Genomic DNA, 19,519 nt, shown 5'->3' with positions numbered 1-19,519 from the left:
CTTAAGTGAAACTTTCGGAACTCATACAGATTTGGCCCTCAACAAAGTTCAGGCATTATTCTAATCTGTTTATTTACTTTTTGTCAAACACCTACACTTAACTGAATTAGTTCTTGCCTCTGTAAAACCATTAGTAAATAAAAGACTTTTCTTACGCTACACTACAGTGTTCTGTTCAAGTATAACTTTCTGAACTCAATCATAAATCATTTATTTGCTAAGACACAGGCTCTCAGTCCACACATTCAATTCAGTTTTATTTGCATAGCGCTTTTTTACAGAGGACGGTCACAAAGACTCTTTGGATTCACATCCCAACCTGTCATACCTGTTTGTGTTCAGTTCCTTATCCATGTATCTCATTCACAGGTCAGATATGCTGTAAGCAAACCTGGTCCCTGCTCTGTCTAAGCTTAATAACAAGAGTCTGATGGATGACTGAAAGTCTGAGCCTGAATATTCAGAATAACAAAACACCAAGTGCCTCCAGCACACGGTCACCTGCATTCATTAGACCTGATTAATTAAAACTAATGAAAAGGAATCCTGTGATGTAGTTGCAGGTTTGGATGGAGCAAAAAACAAGGACCATCTCAAGGTCTCGAGGACCAAGCTTGGGGTTGACAGGTGACACGGATGTTGGTGCCCGCGTGCAATCTGACAGTGATATATCCGTGGAATCACGTGTCACTTGAAGTGAAAGTAAGAGACTGTGTGTTCATAGTCAAAATCAAAACAAACACGGATGGATTCTACGTGACGGAATATGGAAATTTAGTGTAATCGTAGCGCTTCATCGACACAAGCGGGTGCGAGTAGCCATCGCCTGCGTTCCACTTTCACACCGAAATCAGAAGGGTGCGCTGTCAGAGCAACAAGAGGCTGAGTAGCCAGGTAGGCACCAGGTGGATTTATTATTATTATTATTATTATTATTATTATTATTATTATTATTATTATTATTATTTCAATTGGGTTTAGACTGCTTGGTGTAATGATTGATTTGATTGATTTAAATTTTTTATTGATCATTAAAATGCAAGTGCCCCCTCTAGCCAGAGATGCCCCAAATACAGAAATCATCAAAAGGATAAAAACACAATGATGCCCAAAGGCTTATTTCCATTGTGGTCCTTTTAATCTATGCAATGCACAGGGCCACATGAGTCCAGGTGATCGCTGTTTCACCAGTATGTCTTTATTCTGTGGCTGGCTACAGAGAAAGGCTTTTTGTTCTGACGGAAAGCCAATGGGAACATATACCTACAGTGATTGACTAATTATAGAGCACTGGGCCAAACTAGTCGGTGCGCAAATGCTATAAGAGCCCTTTTCCCCATAAGTTTTGGCTGGTCATTTTAGGCTCAAAGACGTGTTTTAAAGGAAGTTTTGTTGATTAGGACTCGGGGAAGAAAAGATCAATAACTGTAAAAGTATATAGATTGAAAGATATTAATTTGTGAATAAAAGCTTAAATTGATCCCTGCACTTACAAACATTCCAGAAAAAACTGTTGATTTAAACCTCCTCACAGTGCGTCTTTCCATCTGCAGAGATCAATATGACAACTAATGTGATAGTCCAACAGCCACCAGCGGTGCAAGTTGGGATGGTGCAGTCAAATCAGTGGAGCACAGGAATCTGTGACTGCTGCGATGACCTGTCTAGCTGTGAGTCTTTCTACCTCTGTATGACCAGCTGATTGTCTGTGAATCTTTCCTGCTGTTTGTGGCTGCCCGATTGTCTGTCAGTTTCTGGCTGTTTGTGACTGTCTGTTTGCCTGTGAGCTGGACTAGTTGTGTATGACAGTCTGTTTGTCTGTCAGTTTGTCTAGTTGTGTATGACTGTCTGTTTGTTTGTGAGTTGGTCTAGCTGTGCTTGACTGTCTGTTTGTCTGTGAGTTTGTCTAGTTGTGTATGACTGTCTGTTTGTCTGTGAGTTGGTCTAGTTGTGTTTGACTGTCTGTTTGTCTGTGAGTTGGTCTAGCTGTGTATGACTGCCTGTTTGCCTGTGGGTCTTCCTGTGTCCCTTTCAATTTTTTGACCTTTCGTGTTTTTTTGTATTAACATGCATGCTTGTGAGTCTGGCTGTGCCTGTTTGCCTATGTGGCACCATCAGTACATCTCTTTGTATTTCTGTCCGAAATCATGACGCAAAATACAAGCCGTGATACTGCTTATTTGTGATCAGATAGGCCTACTATGTATTCTTTGCAGATACTAGGCTACATTAAATCTCAAAACATGCTAAGGCTGACAGGACAGTAATTTCTTGTTCATTTGAATGTTCCGCTTATATTATGTGATGAAACCAACACAGTAACATCTAGAGAGTTCGCTAAGTATAGTACATCTCTGGGTGTGTAACCAGGCAAATATATTTATTTATTTATTGTTTAGTGAGGAGAATGGACATTGGGATACTGGCTGGCAGAACATAGTAAACTGAAAGTTAAGAAGTTGCCACCCTGTGTAAACAGGCTAAAAACAGCACGTGCTGTGTGCGGCTACAAAATATCAGCGCTTCCTAGGATTCAACCTTCCTAGGATATAGGGCGGCAGTGTAGCACAGTGGGTAAGGAACTGGGCTTGTAACCGAAAGGTTGCAGGTTCGATTCCCGGGTAAGGACACTGCCGTTGTACCCTTGAGCAAGGTACTTAACCAGAATCGTTTCAATCTTCAGCTGTATTAATGGATCCAATGTAAAAATGCTGTGTAAAAGTTGTGTACGTCGCTCTGGATAAGAGCGTCTGCTAAATGCCTGTAATGTAATGTCAACGCAAATGGTTTAAATCTTGTGTTATCGTCACAGCAATGCTGACAGAACATTACGTGTTAACTGAACTTCTTGCTGAAACAACAAAGCTATCAAAACAAAAAACATTTGTGCAAAATCTTGCCAAAATTTTAACTTTCTCCCCTGAGAATCCAATTTTAATTTGTATGAGTAATGTATGGATATTGAGACAAAGTATGTCTTTTATATTTTTTTAATCTTTTTACTGTATTATTTATTTCATTTTTATTTTTTACTTGTGTCGATGTTTCCTTTCTCTACTTGAAGTTTATTTACACGACTGTATTGAAATACATGCTGTTCTTTTTGAAAAAGTGTTAACTGAACTTCTGCTCCCTGCAGGCTGCCTCGGGCTGTGGTGCTTCCCCTGTTTAGCCTGCAAGACGACTTCGGAATTCGGGGAATGCGCCTGTCTCCCCCTGGTGGACACACTGTCCCCCTGCGTGCCCCCCGTTTCCTTTGCCATGAGGGCTGGTGTGCGCAACAGATACGGCATCCAGGTATGCAACATGGGAGGCGCCGGGGGGCGGGGCGGGGTGTGGGTGGGGGAGGGAAGTGGTGGATGACGGTACCCTATCATAGTAAATCCCATCTTCAGGTTTTTCCATCATTTTTCTGTAAGAAAATACTTAGCTGCACGAGACCCATAAGGGTATGGAGGGTCTTGGACTGCACCCAGTATTTTGAAAGGATTTGACTGACAGATGAGACGTGTGTCTGTCCACAGGGAGACATGTGTTCAGACTGCATCTACGCCGCGTTCTGCAACGTCTGCTCCTGGTGCCAGATTGCCCGGGAGATCAAGCGACGCAAACAGACCCTCGTCTTCGTCAACGTCCAGCCTGCGCCCGTTGCCATCGCACCCGTAGTCATGCCGTCCCATGTAGTCACCCCTGTTCTCACTACCTAGCCTCCCTACTCCCCCCACACCACGGTGTACGCATTCGACAATAGTGGACACAAGGATCACCTGATCGATCACGTGACTGCCCCCCAAATGGCTTTGCTAATATCCCCTCAAGTCTGCATGCACCGTCAAGTATATTATGAGTGCACTAAAATATATCACCTGGGTCTATTTACTATGAATCATTAATTCTTACATTGGCTCAATATTTATTCTATCCAATCAACCTTTTCTACAATCAGTGCGCTCAACCCACAGGCAGCCAATGGGAAGCCTACTTGGACCACAGAGTTTATGTTATGTAGAACGTTTGTCACCATAGAACTAGATTTGCTGATGGCCCAGAATATAAGAATGTGTTTGGATAGAAGTCGCGGAAAGTACAGCACTGCTGCAGCTGCATCAGCCGCTGATGTCCTTGTAATGTAATATTTATATCTGCTGTAGTTTCCTGCTTTCAGTTCCTGTTCTCAGGGGGGAATAAAATTAACCATCTTCGCTTCGTTCTGTGCTGTGTTCCCATTTGCTGAACGCTTGAAACAGACCCAGGCTACAGTTGAGGAGGTGCATAAACGTACGATTGTATTTCCATTCTGTTTAGGAAGTCGAAGAAGAGAATCTTGGCGCCTGCTGGGTGGCTCATCCTGTTAAAGCGCTGTGTTCTAGTACACGGATGTGTTCCATGGAGTGGTCTAATAAGTTGGATTATTCAGCTAACTCCACACCTATGATTAAAAGTGGCCATTTGTTGCCTTCTTGTTGATATTGAACTTTTGTATTCCTGAAAGCAACGCTGAGTCGGACCAAATGTAGTCTGTTTGGGATGAATTAACACTGGATGTTTTACTGTGTATTCGCACATGATTTGTATATTTGTTAGAGAACTGGCCTGCCACGTAGAGCTGCCCTGTTGTTTCCCAGGTGGCCCAATAGTTTAGGCACATTTACTTGTGTTTGAACTGAATTGCTTCAACAGCTAGCCATGTATGTTGAAAAATAATAACAGAAATAGCCTAATAAAAAATTTTAAAAAAACATTGTAAGCATGAAAGTATAATAATGATGAACTGTACCATGTAAACACCAGTACAGAGGCTAGGAGGTTGTGAATCAACAATCTTTGACCTCCGATGGCCTTGTGAGCTGGGTGTGTTCTCAGCCAAGTTGGCAAGAGTTCCAGCCAGGTATGTTTACTTCCCAGGATCCACTGCCATTGAAAAAGGCGTCTTTAAGGTAAGTAGCTGGGTGTTTTATAATACAAACAGCAACCAACAATTTAAAGAATCTTGTGCAGTTACCCTGTGTGATTAACTACATCATTCGGAGGCTTGTGTGCACATTTGAAATAATTATTTTTGTTGATTTGCATAAGTTTGAATGTATTTAAACTTATTCAAAGACACAGAGTCACACATACTGTACACAAATACTGATCGCTTGCTAAGATTGTCTTTCAAAGTCACGTGTGGGTGTTTCTGTTGCTGCCTAGTTTAAGTGATAGGCCTTTCTGCACAGAATTTCCCTTTTCCCAACCTATTTGCATAGCAATTTTTTATTTTAATTTTACACTGTAGAGTATTGTGCTGAGGCAAGTGACTGTGATTACAAATGCGCCACCTATTTCTGCTTCCTGGTTATCCTCCCCTTTTTTCTTGTGCTACCTCACAGACCACCTTAAAGGGGAAGTGCGCCATTTATGAAAACTGCAGTTTCCCTGACAACCGTTTTACATTTACTTTACATTACGTGACATTTATTCGGCAGACGCTTTTATCCAAAGCGACGTTACAATAAGTGCAAGGTCATTGGGACAGCTACAAAACACAGGTCCGATACTCAGTACTCATTTTGTACGGTTATTCATAGCGATGAAGATTTTAAATGTGTGTGTAGCTGACTTTTGTCGTCGTCGTTGTTGTCGTTGTTGTCGTCTGTTCCAGCCGAGTAAGAAATGGGGGGCTACGCGAGGTGCTTTCTACGCGACTGCACTTCCGCCGGTTGCTCCTCCCACCCGGCGGTTGCCGTGGCGACAAGATCCTGGTGGTCCCCGCCTGACGGGAGCCACTGGGTGCACATGGACATCCCGCTGAAGGAGCCGCACGCCCGGGGACACCCCGGCTGACCGCCATCCGCTCGGCCAGCAGCCGGTACGTCGAGGGCAGCGCGTCGCACTACGCCGCCGTCGACGCCGCCAAGCCGACGGAGGACGAGGTGGACCTGGCCTTCTACGACAAGCTGGCGCGGCGGACGCTGGAGAATCGGCGCAAGGGGCCGGTGATGCGTTTCCTGTACCCGCAGGCGGAGGCGGCCTCCTCGCAGGCGCTGGGGCACGGCATCTGCGCCAAGGTGGCCGCCGCCACGCTGGAGGACGCCGCCGCCTTCGTGTCCGGGCTGCGAGACGCCGGGTACGACCTGGGGGACTGACCGACCCCGCCCTGCCGTTCGGGGCGCTCCTCGGGCGCTACCTGCGCCCGCCCGTGGTCTGCGACGCGCGCTGGGCCAACGCCGGGGACGGCCACTTCCTCCCGGCGCCCTCGCCGCCCTCCTACGTGCCCCAGCTGGGCGACTGGGTGGACTTCCCCGGGGCGGGCGCTGAACCCGCTGCACCGCCTGGCCAACCTGCTCCAGGAGCGTCTGGTCATCCCGCCCCGCTACCGGGAGCGCGTCCGGCGGCGCTTCCCCGGGCGGCGCCGACCTGCTCGCCGTCCAGCGCTCCGCCGCCCTGTGGCTGGCGCGGGCCGACTTCGTCCTCGAGTGGTACGCCTACCACTGCCTGGACGTGGCGGCGCTGCTCCTTGGCCCTCGCCGCGGCCTCCGTCTGGGCCTGCGCGGCCGTCTGCAGGAAGGCGTGCTGCAAGAACCGCCTCGGCCGCAAGAGGAAGACGGACTGGAAAAAAAAACAAAAAACAGCGGCACACACCCCTTCCTCCCGCAAAAAAAACCGACGCCAGAGAGAGAGAGTCATGCACGAGTGACGTGCACGACTGCTCGTTTAAAAATACGAACAGCCTCAGTGCACACCACATCCCGCGCACAGCAGACCTCCGTGCCCTTTCTTAAGTTTCCTCAGGTCTAGCAGCGCTCAAAATTCACTCCAGCTCCACATAAAGTGCGCAGATTAATTTTTAATGTAATAATGTATGCGGGACACTGCTCCAGCATACGTGCCATTGTTGTAACAGCATTTCTAGTACTCATGTACCTACTTGTCTGGGCATTATAGGTTATTTAATCAAGCTGAAAAAATGTATGCTGTGAATTAACCCTTCGAAGAGTAGGTTTTTTGGAATGGTTTTTTTTTTCTTCTAAATTCAGATGTCAGTGTTCTGGAACTCTGTTGCTTTCCCAGTAGTGATTGTTACACCAGCATTGGAATGTTCAGTTCAAAACATTCTAATCACGTATTTGTGATCTCACACCGTGAAAGGGGCTAATTACCTAAAAATATTACCTGGGATATTTGTGAGGTCGGTCAAAAGTTATTTCAGAAATCTTTCATTCTCAGTTTCAGCCGCACCACCAAAACCAGCAATGAACATTTCTAAAATGGCACATAAAGGCACGACAGTTCATGCACTTCACAGGGAGGAGGGGGGCGGTATCAAGCAACACTGATAGATGGCAGCCCTTGATATTTGAAACTTTGCAATTATGTTCTGACTTCCTACTGCAAGCTTGCTCTTCCTGTAGCCGGCTCTGACAGATAGGCAGTGAGGAAGTTAAGCAAGTTGGTTTTTTTTTTTTTTCCTGGCAATTTGTACAAATAGTTTTCTTGTACGATGCTCTGTCAATGTTCAGCACTGAGTCAGGCGTGTGTGTGGCAGTCCTGCGTGTAGTTCTCGCGAAAGCTTTCTTTTTCTCTTTCTTGTTACGCAGGGAACCAACCAGGCATATAAGTTTTCACCATTTTGTACACAGTCCTGAACGGTGCCATTGTTGCGCAAGGTAATTTGAGTACAGGTGAGTGTTGAATATAGGTAACTGTCTGGGAAATATTCACTCTTTAGTTTTTTTTCTTTCAGCTTATCTTCCTGAGTTTTCAGTATTTACGTTTTTATTATTATTAGTATTGTTATTATTATTATTTTTTTAAGTGTCTTAAGTGACAAAAGAAAAACATGTTGCGGTGAAAACATTTTCCAAGACATTGCTTATTTTATTTGTAATGAATGTCCCTCATCTTGTACGTTTCAGCATAGTAGAATATGATGTTCTTGAAATTAAGGACAGAGACTCATTGGGTCCTACTGTGGACAAAATCAATTGGGAGGTCTCAGGAGGATGTGCAGTAGAGAGAAACATTTGTTTGTTCAGAGACAGACTGTGTTGGTCCACAGGCATGGAGCTGAAGCTGAGGGTTAAGGGGCACTGGTGTTAAGGTTGAGTATAACGGTGATGTGTAAAATTTCTTCCCAAATTTTCTGCTTAAAAAAATTTTGAATTCGCATTATACATTTGATTATTTTATCTGATTTTTTTTTTTTTTTGGAATAGCATTAACCTTCCCAAGACTCATGTGATGCTCTGCTTTTTTTTTTTTTTAGGGTTTTTGACCGTGGAACTATTAAAAAGCCCATCATGAGCAACGGGAGTTGCAACTTCTCACTGGATGCTGACATCTGGGGGCTGACGTGCATCTACGGCCTGTCCTTCTCCATGGGGCTGCCGGCCAATCTGCTGTCTCTGTGGGGACTGTACCAACTGGGCCTTTCCGGCGGGGGGGTCCAGCTGGTCTACCTGATCAACCTGCTGGTGTCGGACCTGCTGCATCTCCTCACCCTGCCCGCGTGGATCCTCTACCTGCAGCGCTCCCACCGCTGGGTCTACGGCTCAGCCGCCTGCAACTTCGTGGGCTACCTGTTCTACGTCAACCTGTACGCCAGCGTGGTCTACCTCTGCCTGGTGGCCCTGGACCGGTACCTGGCCATCGTCCACCCGCTGGGGAGCCGGCGTGTCCGCACCGTCCGGGTCGCGGTTCTGTCCAGCCTGGCCGTCTGGACCGGCACCTTCCTCTTCAGCCTCAGCGGGCTGTACCCGTCCGTGTACCGGCCGGTCAGGGGGCTGTGCCTGGAGCAGTACCCCGTCAGCGCCCGCTATGCCCGCTTCAAGATCGCCACCATCGTGCTGGGATTTCTGCTGCCCTGTGGCATACTGGGGTAGGTGTGGGCTTGTGTGTGTGTGTGTGTGTGTGTGTGTGTGTGTCTGTGTGTGTGTGTGTGTGTGTGTGTGTGTGTCTGTGTGTGTGTGTGTGTGTGTGTGTGTGTGTGTGTGTGTGTGTGTGTGTGTGTACGTGTGTGTGTGTGCTAGTGTGTGTGTGTGTGTGTGTGTGTACGTGTGTGTGTGTGCTAGTGTGTGTGTGTGTGTGTGTACGTGTGTGTGTGTGTGTGTGTGCAAGTGTGCATGTGTGTGCCTGTGTGTGTGTGTGTGTGCTAGTGTGTGTGTGCGCTTGTGTGTGTATGTATGTGTGTGTGTGTGTGTGTGTGTGTGTGTGTGTGTGTGTGTGTGTGTGTGTGTACGTGTGTGTGTGTGTGTGTGTGTGTCTGTGTGTGTGTGTGTGTGTGTGTGTGTGTGTGTGTGTGTGTGTGTACGTGTGTGTGTGTGCTAGTGTGTGTGTGTGTGTGTGTACGTGTGTGTGTGTGCTAGTGTGTGTGTGTGTGTGTGTACGTGTGTGTGTGTGTGTGTGTGCAAGTGTGCATGTGTGTGCCTGTGTGTGTGTGTGTGTGCTAGTGTGTGTGTGTGCGCTTGTGTGTGTATGTATGTGTGTGTGTGTGTGTGTGTGTGTGTGTGTGTGCTAGTGTGTGTGTGTGTGTGTGTGCAAGTGTGCATGTGTGTGCCTGTGTGTGTGTGTGTGTGTGTGTGTGCAAGTGTGCATGTGTGTGCCTGTGTGTGTGTGTGCAAGTGTGCATGTGTGTGTCTGTGTCTGTGTGTGTGTGTGCTTATGTGCATGTATGTGTGTGTGTATTAGGTTATCATGACTTTTCGTGCGATTGCTTTGCTGCAGAGGAAGGTCGCGTAGTCCTCGTAGCTCGCACCAAGAGTGGAAGGATGGAAGCCCATGTCAACGTTGGCACTTCACCAAGCTGTCAATCTCCATCACACATTGACATTAATATTTAATGGATGCCATCAGGCTCATTCAGCCAAGGCACCATGCTGTGCTGCATGGATAAACTTCACAGTCTTGCCTGTGCCAAGCGTAGCCGGTGGCACCATTGGGTGACACAGTTGCCGATTGCGCCAGCCAGGGTACGAGAGGGTTCAGCCGGTTAGGGGGTCTGCGTTTCAACCCCCCTACAGTGACCCCCCCAGTGGTCATTCGGGGGGGAAGGGCTGCATGTGACAGCAACGCACGAAAGGTCTTCCTCCGACTCCACTCTGTGCGAGTTTGGCTTTAGTCCACGGTGTGAAGAAATAAAAAAAAAAGAAAAGAAAAAAAAGCACTTGAGAGCGGTGATTGTCTGTACTTGTTGCACAGGAATGCGGGCTGTGTTTGCAGATTGAACATTCCAAGTTGGGGTGGGAATTGGGTATACTCCACGTTGGGTGCCCGATCTAAATACATAAGCGAGTGCTGTTTTGACTCTCGCCCTCTCTCTCTCCCCCTCCCTCCCTCCCTCCCTCCCTCCCCTCATAAGCTACACCTCCGCTCGCATCATGGTGGCCCTGCGCGAGTCGCCGTCCACCTCCGACCGCGAGCGGCGCAAGATCGTGGGCACCCTCGTCGTCATCACCGTCATCTTCTTCGTCGTCTTCGGCCCGTACCACCTGGTGGGCGCCTACAAGTTCGTGGCGTACTTCCTGGCCGTCGACCGGTGCGACCTGGAGCGGTCCCTCTTCCTCGCCTACCGGCTGTGCTTCGCCCTGACCAGCCTGAACAGCCTGCTGGACCCCTTCTTCTACATCTTCCTCAGCAACAACGTCCGGAAGGAGCTCAAGTCCCTGCGCTGCCTGGGCAGGTGGGGCTCCAGCAAGGGCAACTCAGGCTGCAACCTCTGCCTCGAACAAGACGACAGCCAGTATAAAGTAACGGACAATTGTACTAGGGTATGATAATACTGCTGGTAATAATAGTAATATTAATAATAGTAGCAATAATAATAATAATTATTATTATTATTATTATAACAACAATAATAATAATAGTGTTATTATTATTATTATTTTGTGCCCTTCATACAACTGTTGTAGCTGAAAGTGCATATGGAAGCTCAAGTTATAGTAAAGCAATCAAAGGACGCTTAAAAAAAAACAAGACATTTCCATTCAAAACGGTGTATATAAAACGATATGTAAAAACACAGTAACCATAATAGAGAAGAGCTACTGATAAAAGTTCATTTGGTTATCTAAAAGCTGACTTTTAAAAAAATATGAGTTAGACCCCTGTAATAGGGCAAATCATATACTGCATTCCCTACATTTTGTGTCTTACCATGTTTTTTTTGGGGGGGGGGCAGTGGTGGTTGGGGGTAGTTTTGTTCTATTTGTTCTGTCTGCCTCTATATATTGCCTAAACAAAACTGTAAAAATGGGACGTACATAGTGCTTAGACTCGGTACACTTCATATTGCGTGTATGTCTTGCATACGTCTCCCAATAAACAAATAAGAGCACATTAAAATGAGTTCTGAAATTAATTAATTAAATGAACAGTACCCAGTGCAGAGATATATAAACAGGTGTCCTATGCGCTCTCTTCTCGGTTCTTGTCAGAACAAGTGCTGTCGCATTTTGCTCTGTTTGCGACCATTGAGTGTTTTTTCTTTTTGGTTTTGAGAACACCAGTGAAGAGAGCATTGCTGCTTTGAGTCTCTCTGGCTGTAGTCTAATCAGCTGGTGACAAAGGCATTTGCTAATTTCTCTGCCAGGAAAGACCTCGCTTTTACGATGTTCCACAGATGATAAAAATAAACTTTTTAAAGCTCAAATCAGCACCCACAATTACGCCAAGATCTCTTCCGTTTTTGTGTTCATGGCCAGCCTAACACAAGAGACACATTTTCTCTGTGACCCCTTGACTCAGTGCCTTGGACTTTTGTTTTATCTTGGTTCAGCTGGAGAGAATTCTGCTAGAATTTTGCCACTCATCTTACTAAGGTGCAGTCTGAGTATATCCTCACAGATATACTTGCACAGATATACAGTTATAATAGCATACAACTGGCATAAAATGACATTTAATACCATGCTTTCTAATGAAGGGGAAGCATGTACAAAGAGGAGACAAGTGGGCCCAAAATATGACCTTTTGGAACTCAAACATTTCTGATGTTCAGTATATTCTCCTAAGGCCACAAAAAAATGATAGGTTAGAAAAAAAACAAAAACTTTTTAGTCATGGCTGAAAACATTTTTGAACTCTCTGAGAGGGGAGTTTTTAAGATGACTGATTAGACTTTTACGTTGAAAGCAGAACTAACGACAACAGAAGAATTTAGATATGGATCTAAAATTACTGAGAACCGTGGTATCCACAATGCTTTTGATAGAGATCCATCACGGCAGTTTTAAAAAAGCAGAGGGCAAATAATCAGTTAATAACAACCAGTTTACAATGTCTGTGAAATTGTCTTTCAGACAACAAAAATGTTTTAAAAAATCATGGTGGGAGCAGTTTCAAAACTGTACCGGGATGGTTTTAATAATGATAAAATAATAATGATAAAATCTTACTTATTATCTGTACATCAGCAAAGGTATAGGACTGAGTGACAGTCCTGACAGCTGGGCTGTTCTGTGAAATAGGTGTGTCTTCAGTCTGGTGCTATTTATCTCTTCCCCAAAAGGATGTTGAGAAGTCAATGTCCGGAAATAAAGATGGAGGTCCACATTAATAAAATAGCACCTCCTGGTGGCAAAAAGTTGTAACAAAAAGCAACTTCAGCATCTGGGTGACAAAATTGTGTGCAGCAAGCAGCCTGCCAAGCAGGTTTGAGAAAAACAAAATTCTTTTTGTGTCTGTTAAAGATATTTTTTTTTCTCTCTACATCTCCATTTTGGACGCACCTCCTGGGGGGGGGGGGGGGGGGCACACGACTAACACAACTTTGGAAAACATCAAAGGGCCCCACCCCAAATGTTATCATGTTGTATTGGGTGGTACTGTTAGTGTCCCCCCCCTGCCCCAGCCCTGAAAAAAATCTGAAAAGAACATTTCCTGTTTGTGGACACTCCCCCCTCGCCACCCCACCCAACGCCAAAACTGAAATGAGATCTACGTCCTTGGGTGCAGCGAATTGTAAACAAGATAAAAATCAATTGAAAGTTCTTATCCAGAAGTGCATTGGCTACCAGGGGCGAAGCCAGGAATTCTGGGCCCCCTGAAAGAACATTGCTCCAGGCCCCATCCTACTGGTATTTTTGTGGGCCCTCTCTAGCCCTGGGGCCCCCCTCAACTTGTGGGCCCCCTAGAATCGTCACCACCTTTCACCCCGCCGGCGGTGGCCCTGGCGGTAGCAGCGGGGTGGGGGTTCCCCTCAAAAGACGGGGTGCTCCGCCTCCTCCTTGTCCCGCCTCGCGCCGTTGTTGTTGGGCGCGGGGCGAGGGTGGGGCCCCTTCGGCAGCAGCTCGCTGGCGCTGACGGAGGAGGGGGCGGTGCTGCGGCGGCGGGCCAGGTCCCCGAGGTCCTCCGCCAGGACGTTCTCCAGCACCGCCCCCAGCGACTGCCGGATCTTGGCCAGGAAGTCGGGGCAGCTGAAGACGTAGACCAGCGGGTTGAGCACGCTGTTGAGGAAGGCCAGGCTGGCGGCGGCGGGCAGCGCCCGCGCCACGGGCTGCCGCAGGGCAGGGTTGTAGTCGGCCCCCGCCTCCAGCACGCTGAAGGTGTGGTAGGGCGCCCAGCACAGGACGAAGGTGACGATCACCGCCACCACCAGCCGGAGGAAGCGGAAGGTGTGGCGGTGGCCCCGTCGCCGGATGCTGACGCTGACCGCCACGTAGCTCCCCACGATGGCCAGCAGGGGGAGCAGGAAGGCCAGGAGGAACTTGCTGACCGCCAGGGCGTCCTGCCTGCTCCGGCAGAGCGTCTCGACCGGGGCGCCCTCCGGGGCGTGCTGCCGGAAGTTGTAGTAGCACATGATCCGCCCGTCGCAGCGCGGGATGGTGTCGCGGAACAGGTAGTAGGGCACGGTGTTGAGCAGCGCCAGGCCCCAGACGGCCCAGCACACGCGCGTGGCCAGGCCCACGTGCCGGTGGTTCTGGCACCAGACGGGCCGCAGCGACACCAGGCAGCGGTCCAGGCTGATGGCGCCCAGCAGGAAGCCGCTGACGAACATGTTGAGGAAGAAGACGGAGGAGTGCACCTTGCAGAAGGCGGTGCCCAGCGTCCAGGTGAAGCCCCGGGCCAGGAAGAAGGTGAAGAAGGGCAGGGAGGCGGTGGCCAGCAGGTCGGACGCGGCCAGGTTGAGGATCCAGGTGCTGTTGACCGAGCGGCGCACGCGGAAGCCCACCACCCACAGGATGAGCAGGTTCTCCAGGATGCCGAAGGCCGAGATCACCCCGTGGAGGCCCACCACGCCCATGTTCAGCGCCCACTCCGAGGAGTTGGACGCCGTGCCGCCCCTGTTGTTCATCATCTCCTGGATGATGGGGCAGTACAGGGAGCTGTTGCAGCGATTCATCTTCAACCAGCCAACCAACCAACCAACCAATCGGCTTTGGCCTGGTCTGGCTGCCTCACACGCGTGCCATCTGTCTGAAACTGGTGCTGACACAGAAGAGGAAGGAAGACACGACAGTGAGAAGAGCAGTGGCCCGGTTCAGGCTCAAAGACTATTTTTTTGCGAAGTGGCGAAACCACTGTAGAGTGCTGCAGAGAGGAGTTTAGGCAGTGTGAACTGCCCCTCACGAAACGTCCGATCACCAAAGTACTGAAACACTGAAACTGAAATTGCTCTGGACCGTTCCATGCAGCTACACAAAATGGAGCTTGTGTTTTGTTCATGGGAAGCTCTACATCACCCTTGGTTTGGGTATATGCGTGCGGTCCAGACCTGGGTCAAATACATATTTGTTTTGGATTCAAATACTTTTCTACACTTTACTGATATTGTCTGGTGATCTTGATCTTGTCTTGTCTTGTCGGAACCAATGAAATACTCTCAAAAAGTGCAAACCCCGCCTTCTGGTCATGTTGACTGGCTAAATTACACCACGCAAGATCAACAGAGCACAGAAAAGTATTTGAATCCAAAACAAATATGTATTTTACCCATGGGTCTGATGGCGTCACTTTTATATGGAAACTTATCAAGTTCCAAGCCATGAGAACGTGGTTACAGTGCAGCCACAGAGATTGTTTTTGCAGTCATGTCGGGTGCAAAATTATCTCTGTAATCAGTACCAATTTCCTTTGTTTTTTCTTTTTTCTCTCAATGCAAGTTGCATGCTTTCCATTGCCTCTGAACTGTACTAAACTATTTGCTTTCTTGTCTGAGCATAAATGGTAGACTCGATTAGACTAGCCTGAGCGTATACAATCGCACAATCGTGGAAGTAACGCATAAACAATATGCTAATCTCCTTTACTAGTAGTCATTTGAAAGTGCCTCGATAGTGTCTTACCCTGAAGGAGTCTGGGAAACACCATCAACCACGCAAGACCAAAGCCCCAAAATATGCTTTTTTTGCACCTTATAAATTTAAAAATGCGCAAACTTTATCATTAAAGTTTATTACAACAAACTGCGGCTGGCTGCCACAGAAGGGTGTTTTTTTTTTTTTTTTTTTTTAATTTAATTTTAGGAGAGCAGGACAGTAGCCTACTCCGTCCTTTTGCAATTATTTGTTTATTTACTGTTGTATTCGGACAGGTAGAAAGCAGCGAGAACAAATGATAGAGAAGGGACCACAGCTGAGAGAGGGATAGGACCCCCAAACGGCGCATATATGGCTAACGGCTGCACCGCCGTCTCTTACGGAACGGTTTGATGAAACTAAATCGTTATGAATCTTTCTGCCGCGCTAGCGCCTCACAGTGTACTTCCTATCCTGATTTTTTTTGATTGACCGGGCGCTGCTGCCGTCGTCCGGTTCTGACTCAGAAGCGCATGAGTCAGAGTTTTTTTTTTTTTTTTTTTTGGCGGTCCATCTCCACATCCTTGATAGTTATCGGGTCTTTTTTTATACTCTTTTGTACTGAATTCTTCTGTTCAATTAGCTTAAAGATTAGCTGCATTTCAGCCATAGTTTGTTCTCTGGTCTTTGTGAGTGGTGTATGCTTCCTGACTCCAAACGCCATCTCCACAGATGAAAACAAAGGCGAAGACCGAGACTAGGCACTCGCTGGTCTTTTATGTGTGAATAATCCATGCAAAAGGAAACACCTGAGTAACACGTGTCATTCATCCGTTGACTTAATTTTGCACAGCAGAAAATGGTGGGATTCAACACAAAAAGATATTCCTGTAAAATGGTAAAACATATTGGCTTATTTACACAGGCAACATGAAATATCTGATTGTCTGTACTTCAGTCTCTTATTCATCTTTTGGACTCAAATCCAATGCCTGAAGTATGTAGCAAAAATAACAAATTTTACTCTACTTTTCCCATACTTTTGGCTGGGTCCCATACTCAGGGGTGTATGAAGCGTGGGGGGGGGGGGGGGGGGGGGGGGGGGGGCTACTTTTAGCCTGTTACTGACACTATGAGATACCTGTATCTCGCATACATGTAGAATAATAAAAAAAACAACAAAGCCCGCTCTTGCAGGTGAGAATGAATGAGGGCAGCTGGCTCTGGCGGACCTAATTAACCTTTCTATCAGCTATAGCATTTATTGTGGGGAGGGCGGGGTGGCATTGATTGATTGATTCAGTCAGTCAGTCAGTCAGTTATTCAACTGATGATGCGTAATAATCAACATTAGACTACTTCAAGTACAACTGCGTAAAAATACCAGAGTTTGCTGGAAGGCTGCAGTACCTGAGCAGGTAAAAAGGCATAAAAAAGACAGATAAAATCATGCAACATTTTGCAGCAGCACGTTATCGCACCAGACAGGCACGAGGAAGTTGGAGGCAGAAATAGCAGAAACAAAAGGTGGCAGAAATACAGCAGTAATAGACCAGTGTACCAGGAAACACCATATGTGATCGCTGCAATAGAATATCATATGGCCTATTGCATAGGCTATCGTGTACAGTAGCAGCACAATTGCACAATAAAGTCACCGGGGAAATAGTTCCAATGTACAGCCAGCGGCTACGTGTAGCTGAATCTATAGCATATGACCGACGTCGATAAGAAGCTGCATGAGACATAACGCCCCGAATTACTTAGCAGTTTTTGCTCTTGCTCTGTTTGTGCTCATTTTGCCCCTCTGTAAAGCGTCGTTGTGACAGTTTACTGCAAAAAGCGTACTATACTAAAATGACTATGGGTGACCCGTAACTGTAGAATACAAAATTAGGGAGCCACTGCACAAGGTTGTTCAATTATCTAATAATATTGCATTCTCGAGACTGCATTGAGAATCCGTTAAAACATATTTATTCAAACAAATAACAGTACCAATAGATTTATCCAAATATATGTACTACAAATTCTAACCCCGAGAGCAAAATCACGTCCTTTCGACGAACGTGGAACGCCGCCGTGTTGTCTGTTTGACGTCTCCTGAGTAACCAGACGTTTCATCCGGACGTTACCTCGTACACCTCACACGTTATTCAGGCTGAGTTAGAAGACATTAAACAATATTTTAGTGGTCTCGATCAAGATTGGCAGATAGACCATCTAATGTGGATGTCCACCGTACGTTGACAGAAGAGCCAAGAACGACCCATTTCGATTTAATCGGCTTATCCGTGCGACGTCGCTTGCTCACTGGGAATAAGCAGCTCAGTTTTAAAATTTAAAAAAATAATAAAAACTTATAGTGGAAAGAAGACAAATTTTCATTGTAATACAACCTTAAAACGGCATAGAGTCAGAAATAAGTGCTCGATGTAGCCTATATGACAATACTACCAAAATATAGACAGAGCTACGTGCGACATTCGGTATGAGCGCAAAAAATAAACTAAATAAGCAAAAGTTACCTTTAAGTGCGATGAGTGGTCTTGTTTGGATTTTGAAATAAGAAAAAACGCGCGCAGGTAGATGGCAGATTTTCCACGGTTGGAGATAAAGTGCGGCTTGTTGAGATGCAGTGCGATGTGCTTATCAAGTTTGTCACGCGGATTTGCATCGACTGCCCAACCTCTCTGGCTCTAGTGATTTTTCAGTAAATTCGCAAGCCATGTGCCCAGTGCACTAGTTGCCCGTAGCACAGCTAAAACCGGATCAGAAACGAAAGCAACGTTAATCCCAGCTCTCTCCCAACGCCAAAGTATGCGCTGGTGTAGCAGGGCAAGTCGCGAGACAACAGAAGTAAAGAATTCTAACTACGGTTGAGCAATGGCCAGTGTTCGCTAGTATTATTTCCCTTTATAGCTTTGCATCTTGAAAGCATGCCAATATCCTCCTGAAACCCAGCGGAAAAAAGTTTCAATCAGCCTATTTTTGTTTATTTTGCTGACATAATTCCAGTGTCTGGGATGACTCGAATATATTACAGTGAAAATATTATTTAAAATATTATTTATTTCTTTCTTTCTGAATACCCCCTGTAGTGTAGATTTCAGCATAGTAGAATATAGTAGATATGGTTTTTTTGTCCTAAAGGGGACAAAAATGAACTACAGGGTCTGTTGGTGTGTTGCCCTCCGATTGTTAAATAGCATTGCGTAGATCATACCTTTAGAGAAAATGACTGATGGGTCATGATTGATTTCTATTTAATCGCATCGTAAAATTCACACGTTGAATTCGTTATGTTAATTTATCTAACGAAAAGCCAAGCAGTGGGTGAAAGAATATATTGATGCACCGCCTTACCTTATCAATTATTACTTATTCGTCCTTTAAGTGATTCCTTAAAACTAGAAAGGATACAACTTGTCTCCAGTTGAGCAGTAGGCCTATTTAATCTACAGCTTCTATGTAATGACATGAAATCCGACGCGGTGATGACTCTTTGTTTTTAATGTACGAGATGTTGCAATATCCAGACTGAAATGTGACGGTTCTGCTTCTCAGGAAAGTCTTCTGCTTACATAGCTGAGGTCTCATCAGACGACAGACTTGTTGCATCAACCAGGCTGTCGGCTTAGCCTGAGTTTAAGGTAAAATAATGAGGCGTTGGCTACGAATTTCATAATTTGAAATATGAGTAATGTGATTAAAAATAAATAAATAAATAAATAACAGCAGCAGCCTACCGATAGGCTAGCCTACTACATGTTAGGGCCAGTCAGTTGATCCGATAGACTGTGATTTTGTTTGTTTATGTTTTTGTGTGAATAACTGTGCAAATGAAATATGGACCGGATAATTGCAACGTAGGCCTACAGTGGGCCTATTTATAATAGGTTATGCATGAAAGTGTTGTTGAAATACTGCCTTCGTGATACTTATGGACGCATTAAAATGCACTAAATGGACGCATATTGGTCTAAAAAGAAAACTCATTTATATGTGGCGCGGTGTTAATTAGTAGACTACGCCTATTCCTTGGTTTTTTTCTTTCAATGCACGGATCATATTACTCAACTCTGACTCACAGAAGTAATGCAGAAAGAAGAACAATCTCTCTGTCCTGAACCTGCTTTGCGTAATTTCTCCAAAGATAAGTGGCACAATGGAAGGTTGCGCGGACGCAATATACCGAAGCTGAGGCTGACGCTGCCTTCTCGTTTGAATTAAAACCGCGTGACTACCGTGGAACAGGGAGGGCTTCAGTTCTAAAAAAGGATAATGCAAATGTAATTGCC

At 46.2% G+C, this 19,519-nt stretch overlaps 3 protein-coding genes across 11 annotated transcripts; 2 read left to right on the top strand and 1 right to left on the bottom strand.

Annotated features, from left to right (window-relative positions):
* The first annotated feature begins 73 nt into the window (after positions 1 to 73).
* Positions 74 to 4,816, top strand: LOC118223633 (cornifelin homolog). The gene is made up of 4 exons (XM_035410404.1): positions 74 to 894; positions 1,554 to 1,670; positions 3,140 to 3,297; positions 3,525 to 4,816. The coding sequence occupies exons 2-4, from the start codon at positions 1,562 to 1,564 to the stop codon at positions 3,705 to 3,707; spliced, it is 450 nt and encodes a 149-aa protein (XP_035266295.1). The 5' UTR covers positions 74 to 894; positions 1,554 to 1,561; the 3' UTR covers positions 3,708 to 4,816.
* A 2,233-nt stretch (positions 4,817 to 7,049) lies between these two features.
* On the top strand, positions 7,050 to 11,317 carry si:dkey-165a24.9 (probable G-protein coupled receptor 132). 8 transcript variants are annotated; one of them, XM_035410398.1, is made up of 4 exons: positions 7,050 to 7,649; positions 8,042 to 8,096; positions 8,249 to 8,860; positions 10,340 to 11,317. In XM_035410398.1, the coding sequence occupies exons 3-4, from the start codon at positions 8,283 to 8,285 to the stop codon at positions 10,752 to 10,754; spliced, it is 993 nt and encodes a 330-aa protein (XP_035266289.1). In that variant the 5' UTR covers positions 7,050 to 7,649; positions 8,042 to 8,096; positions 8,249 to 8,282; the 3' UTR covers positions 10,755 to 11,317. The 8 variants fall into 8 exon arrangements, with proteins under 8 accessions (XP_035266289.1, XP_035266287.1, XP_035266286.1 ...); XM_035410396.1 differs by having other exon boundaries at positions 7,975 to 8,096; XM_035410395.1 differs by having other exon boundaries at positions 7,050 to 7,664; positions 8,042 to 8,083.
* Positions 11,149 to 18,675, bottom strand: LOC118223630 (prostaglandin D2 receptor 2-like). Of its 2 annotated transcripts, none has more exons than XM_035410400.1 (2): positions 18,585 to 18,675; positions 11,149 to 14,409 (listed from the first exon to the last, which is right to left on the bottom strand). In XM_035410400.1, the coding sequence occupies exon 2, from the start codon at positions 14,321 to 14,323 to the stop codon at positions 13,181 to 13,183; it is 1,143 nt and encodes a 380-aa protein (XP_035266291.1). In that variant the 5' UTR covers positions 14,324 to 14,409; positions 18,585 to 18,675; the 3' UTR covers positions 11,149 to 13,180. The 2 variants fall into 2 exon arrangements, with proteins under 2 accessions (XP_035266291.1, XP_035266290.1); XM_035410399.1 differs by lacking the exon at positions 18,585 to 18,675 and adding an exon at positions 17,747 to 18,089.
* Positions 18,676 to 19,519: the final 844 nt, after the last annotated feature.

This window comes from Anguilla anguilla, chromosome 3 (genome assembly GCF_013347855.1).
Source record: "Anguilla anguilla isolate fAngAng1 chromosome 3, fAngAng1.pri, whole genome shotgun sequence".
NCBI classification, from domain to species: Eukaryota; Metazoa; Chordata; class Actinopteri; order Anguilliformes; family Anguillidae; genus Anguilla; species Anguilla anguilla.
This window is presented reverse-complemented; position numbering and strand designations above follow the sequence as displayed.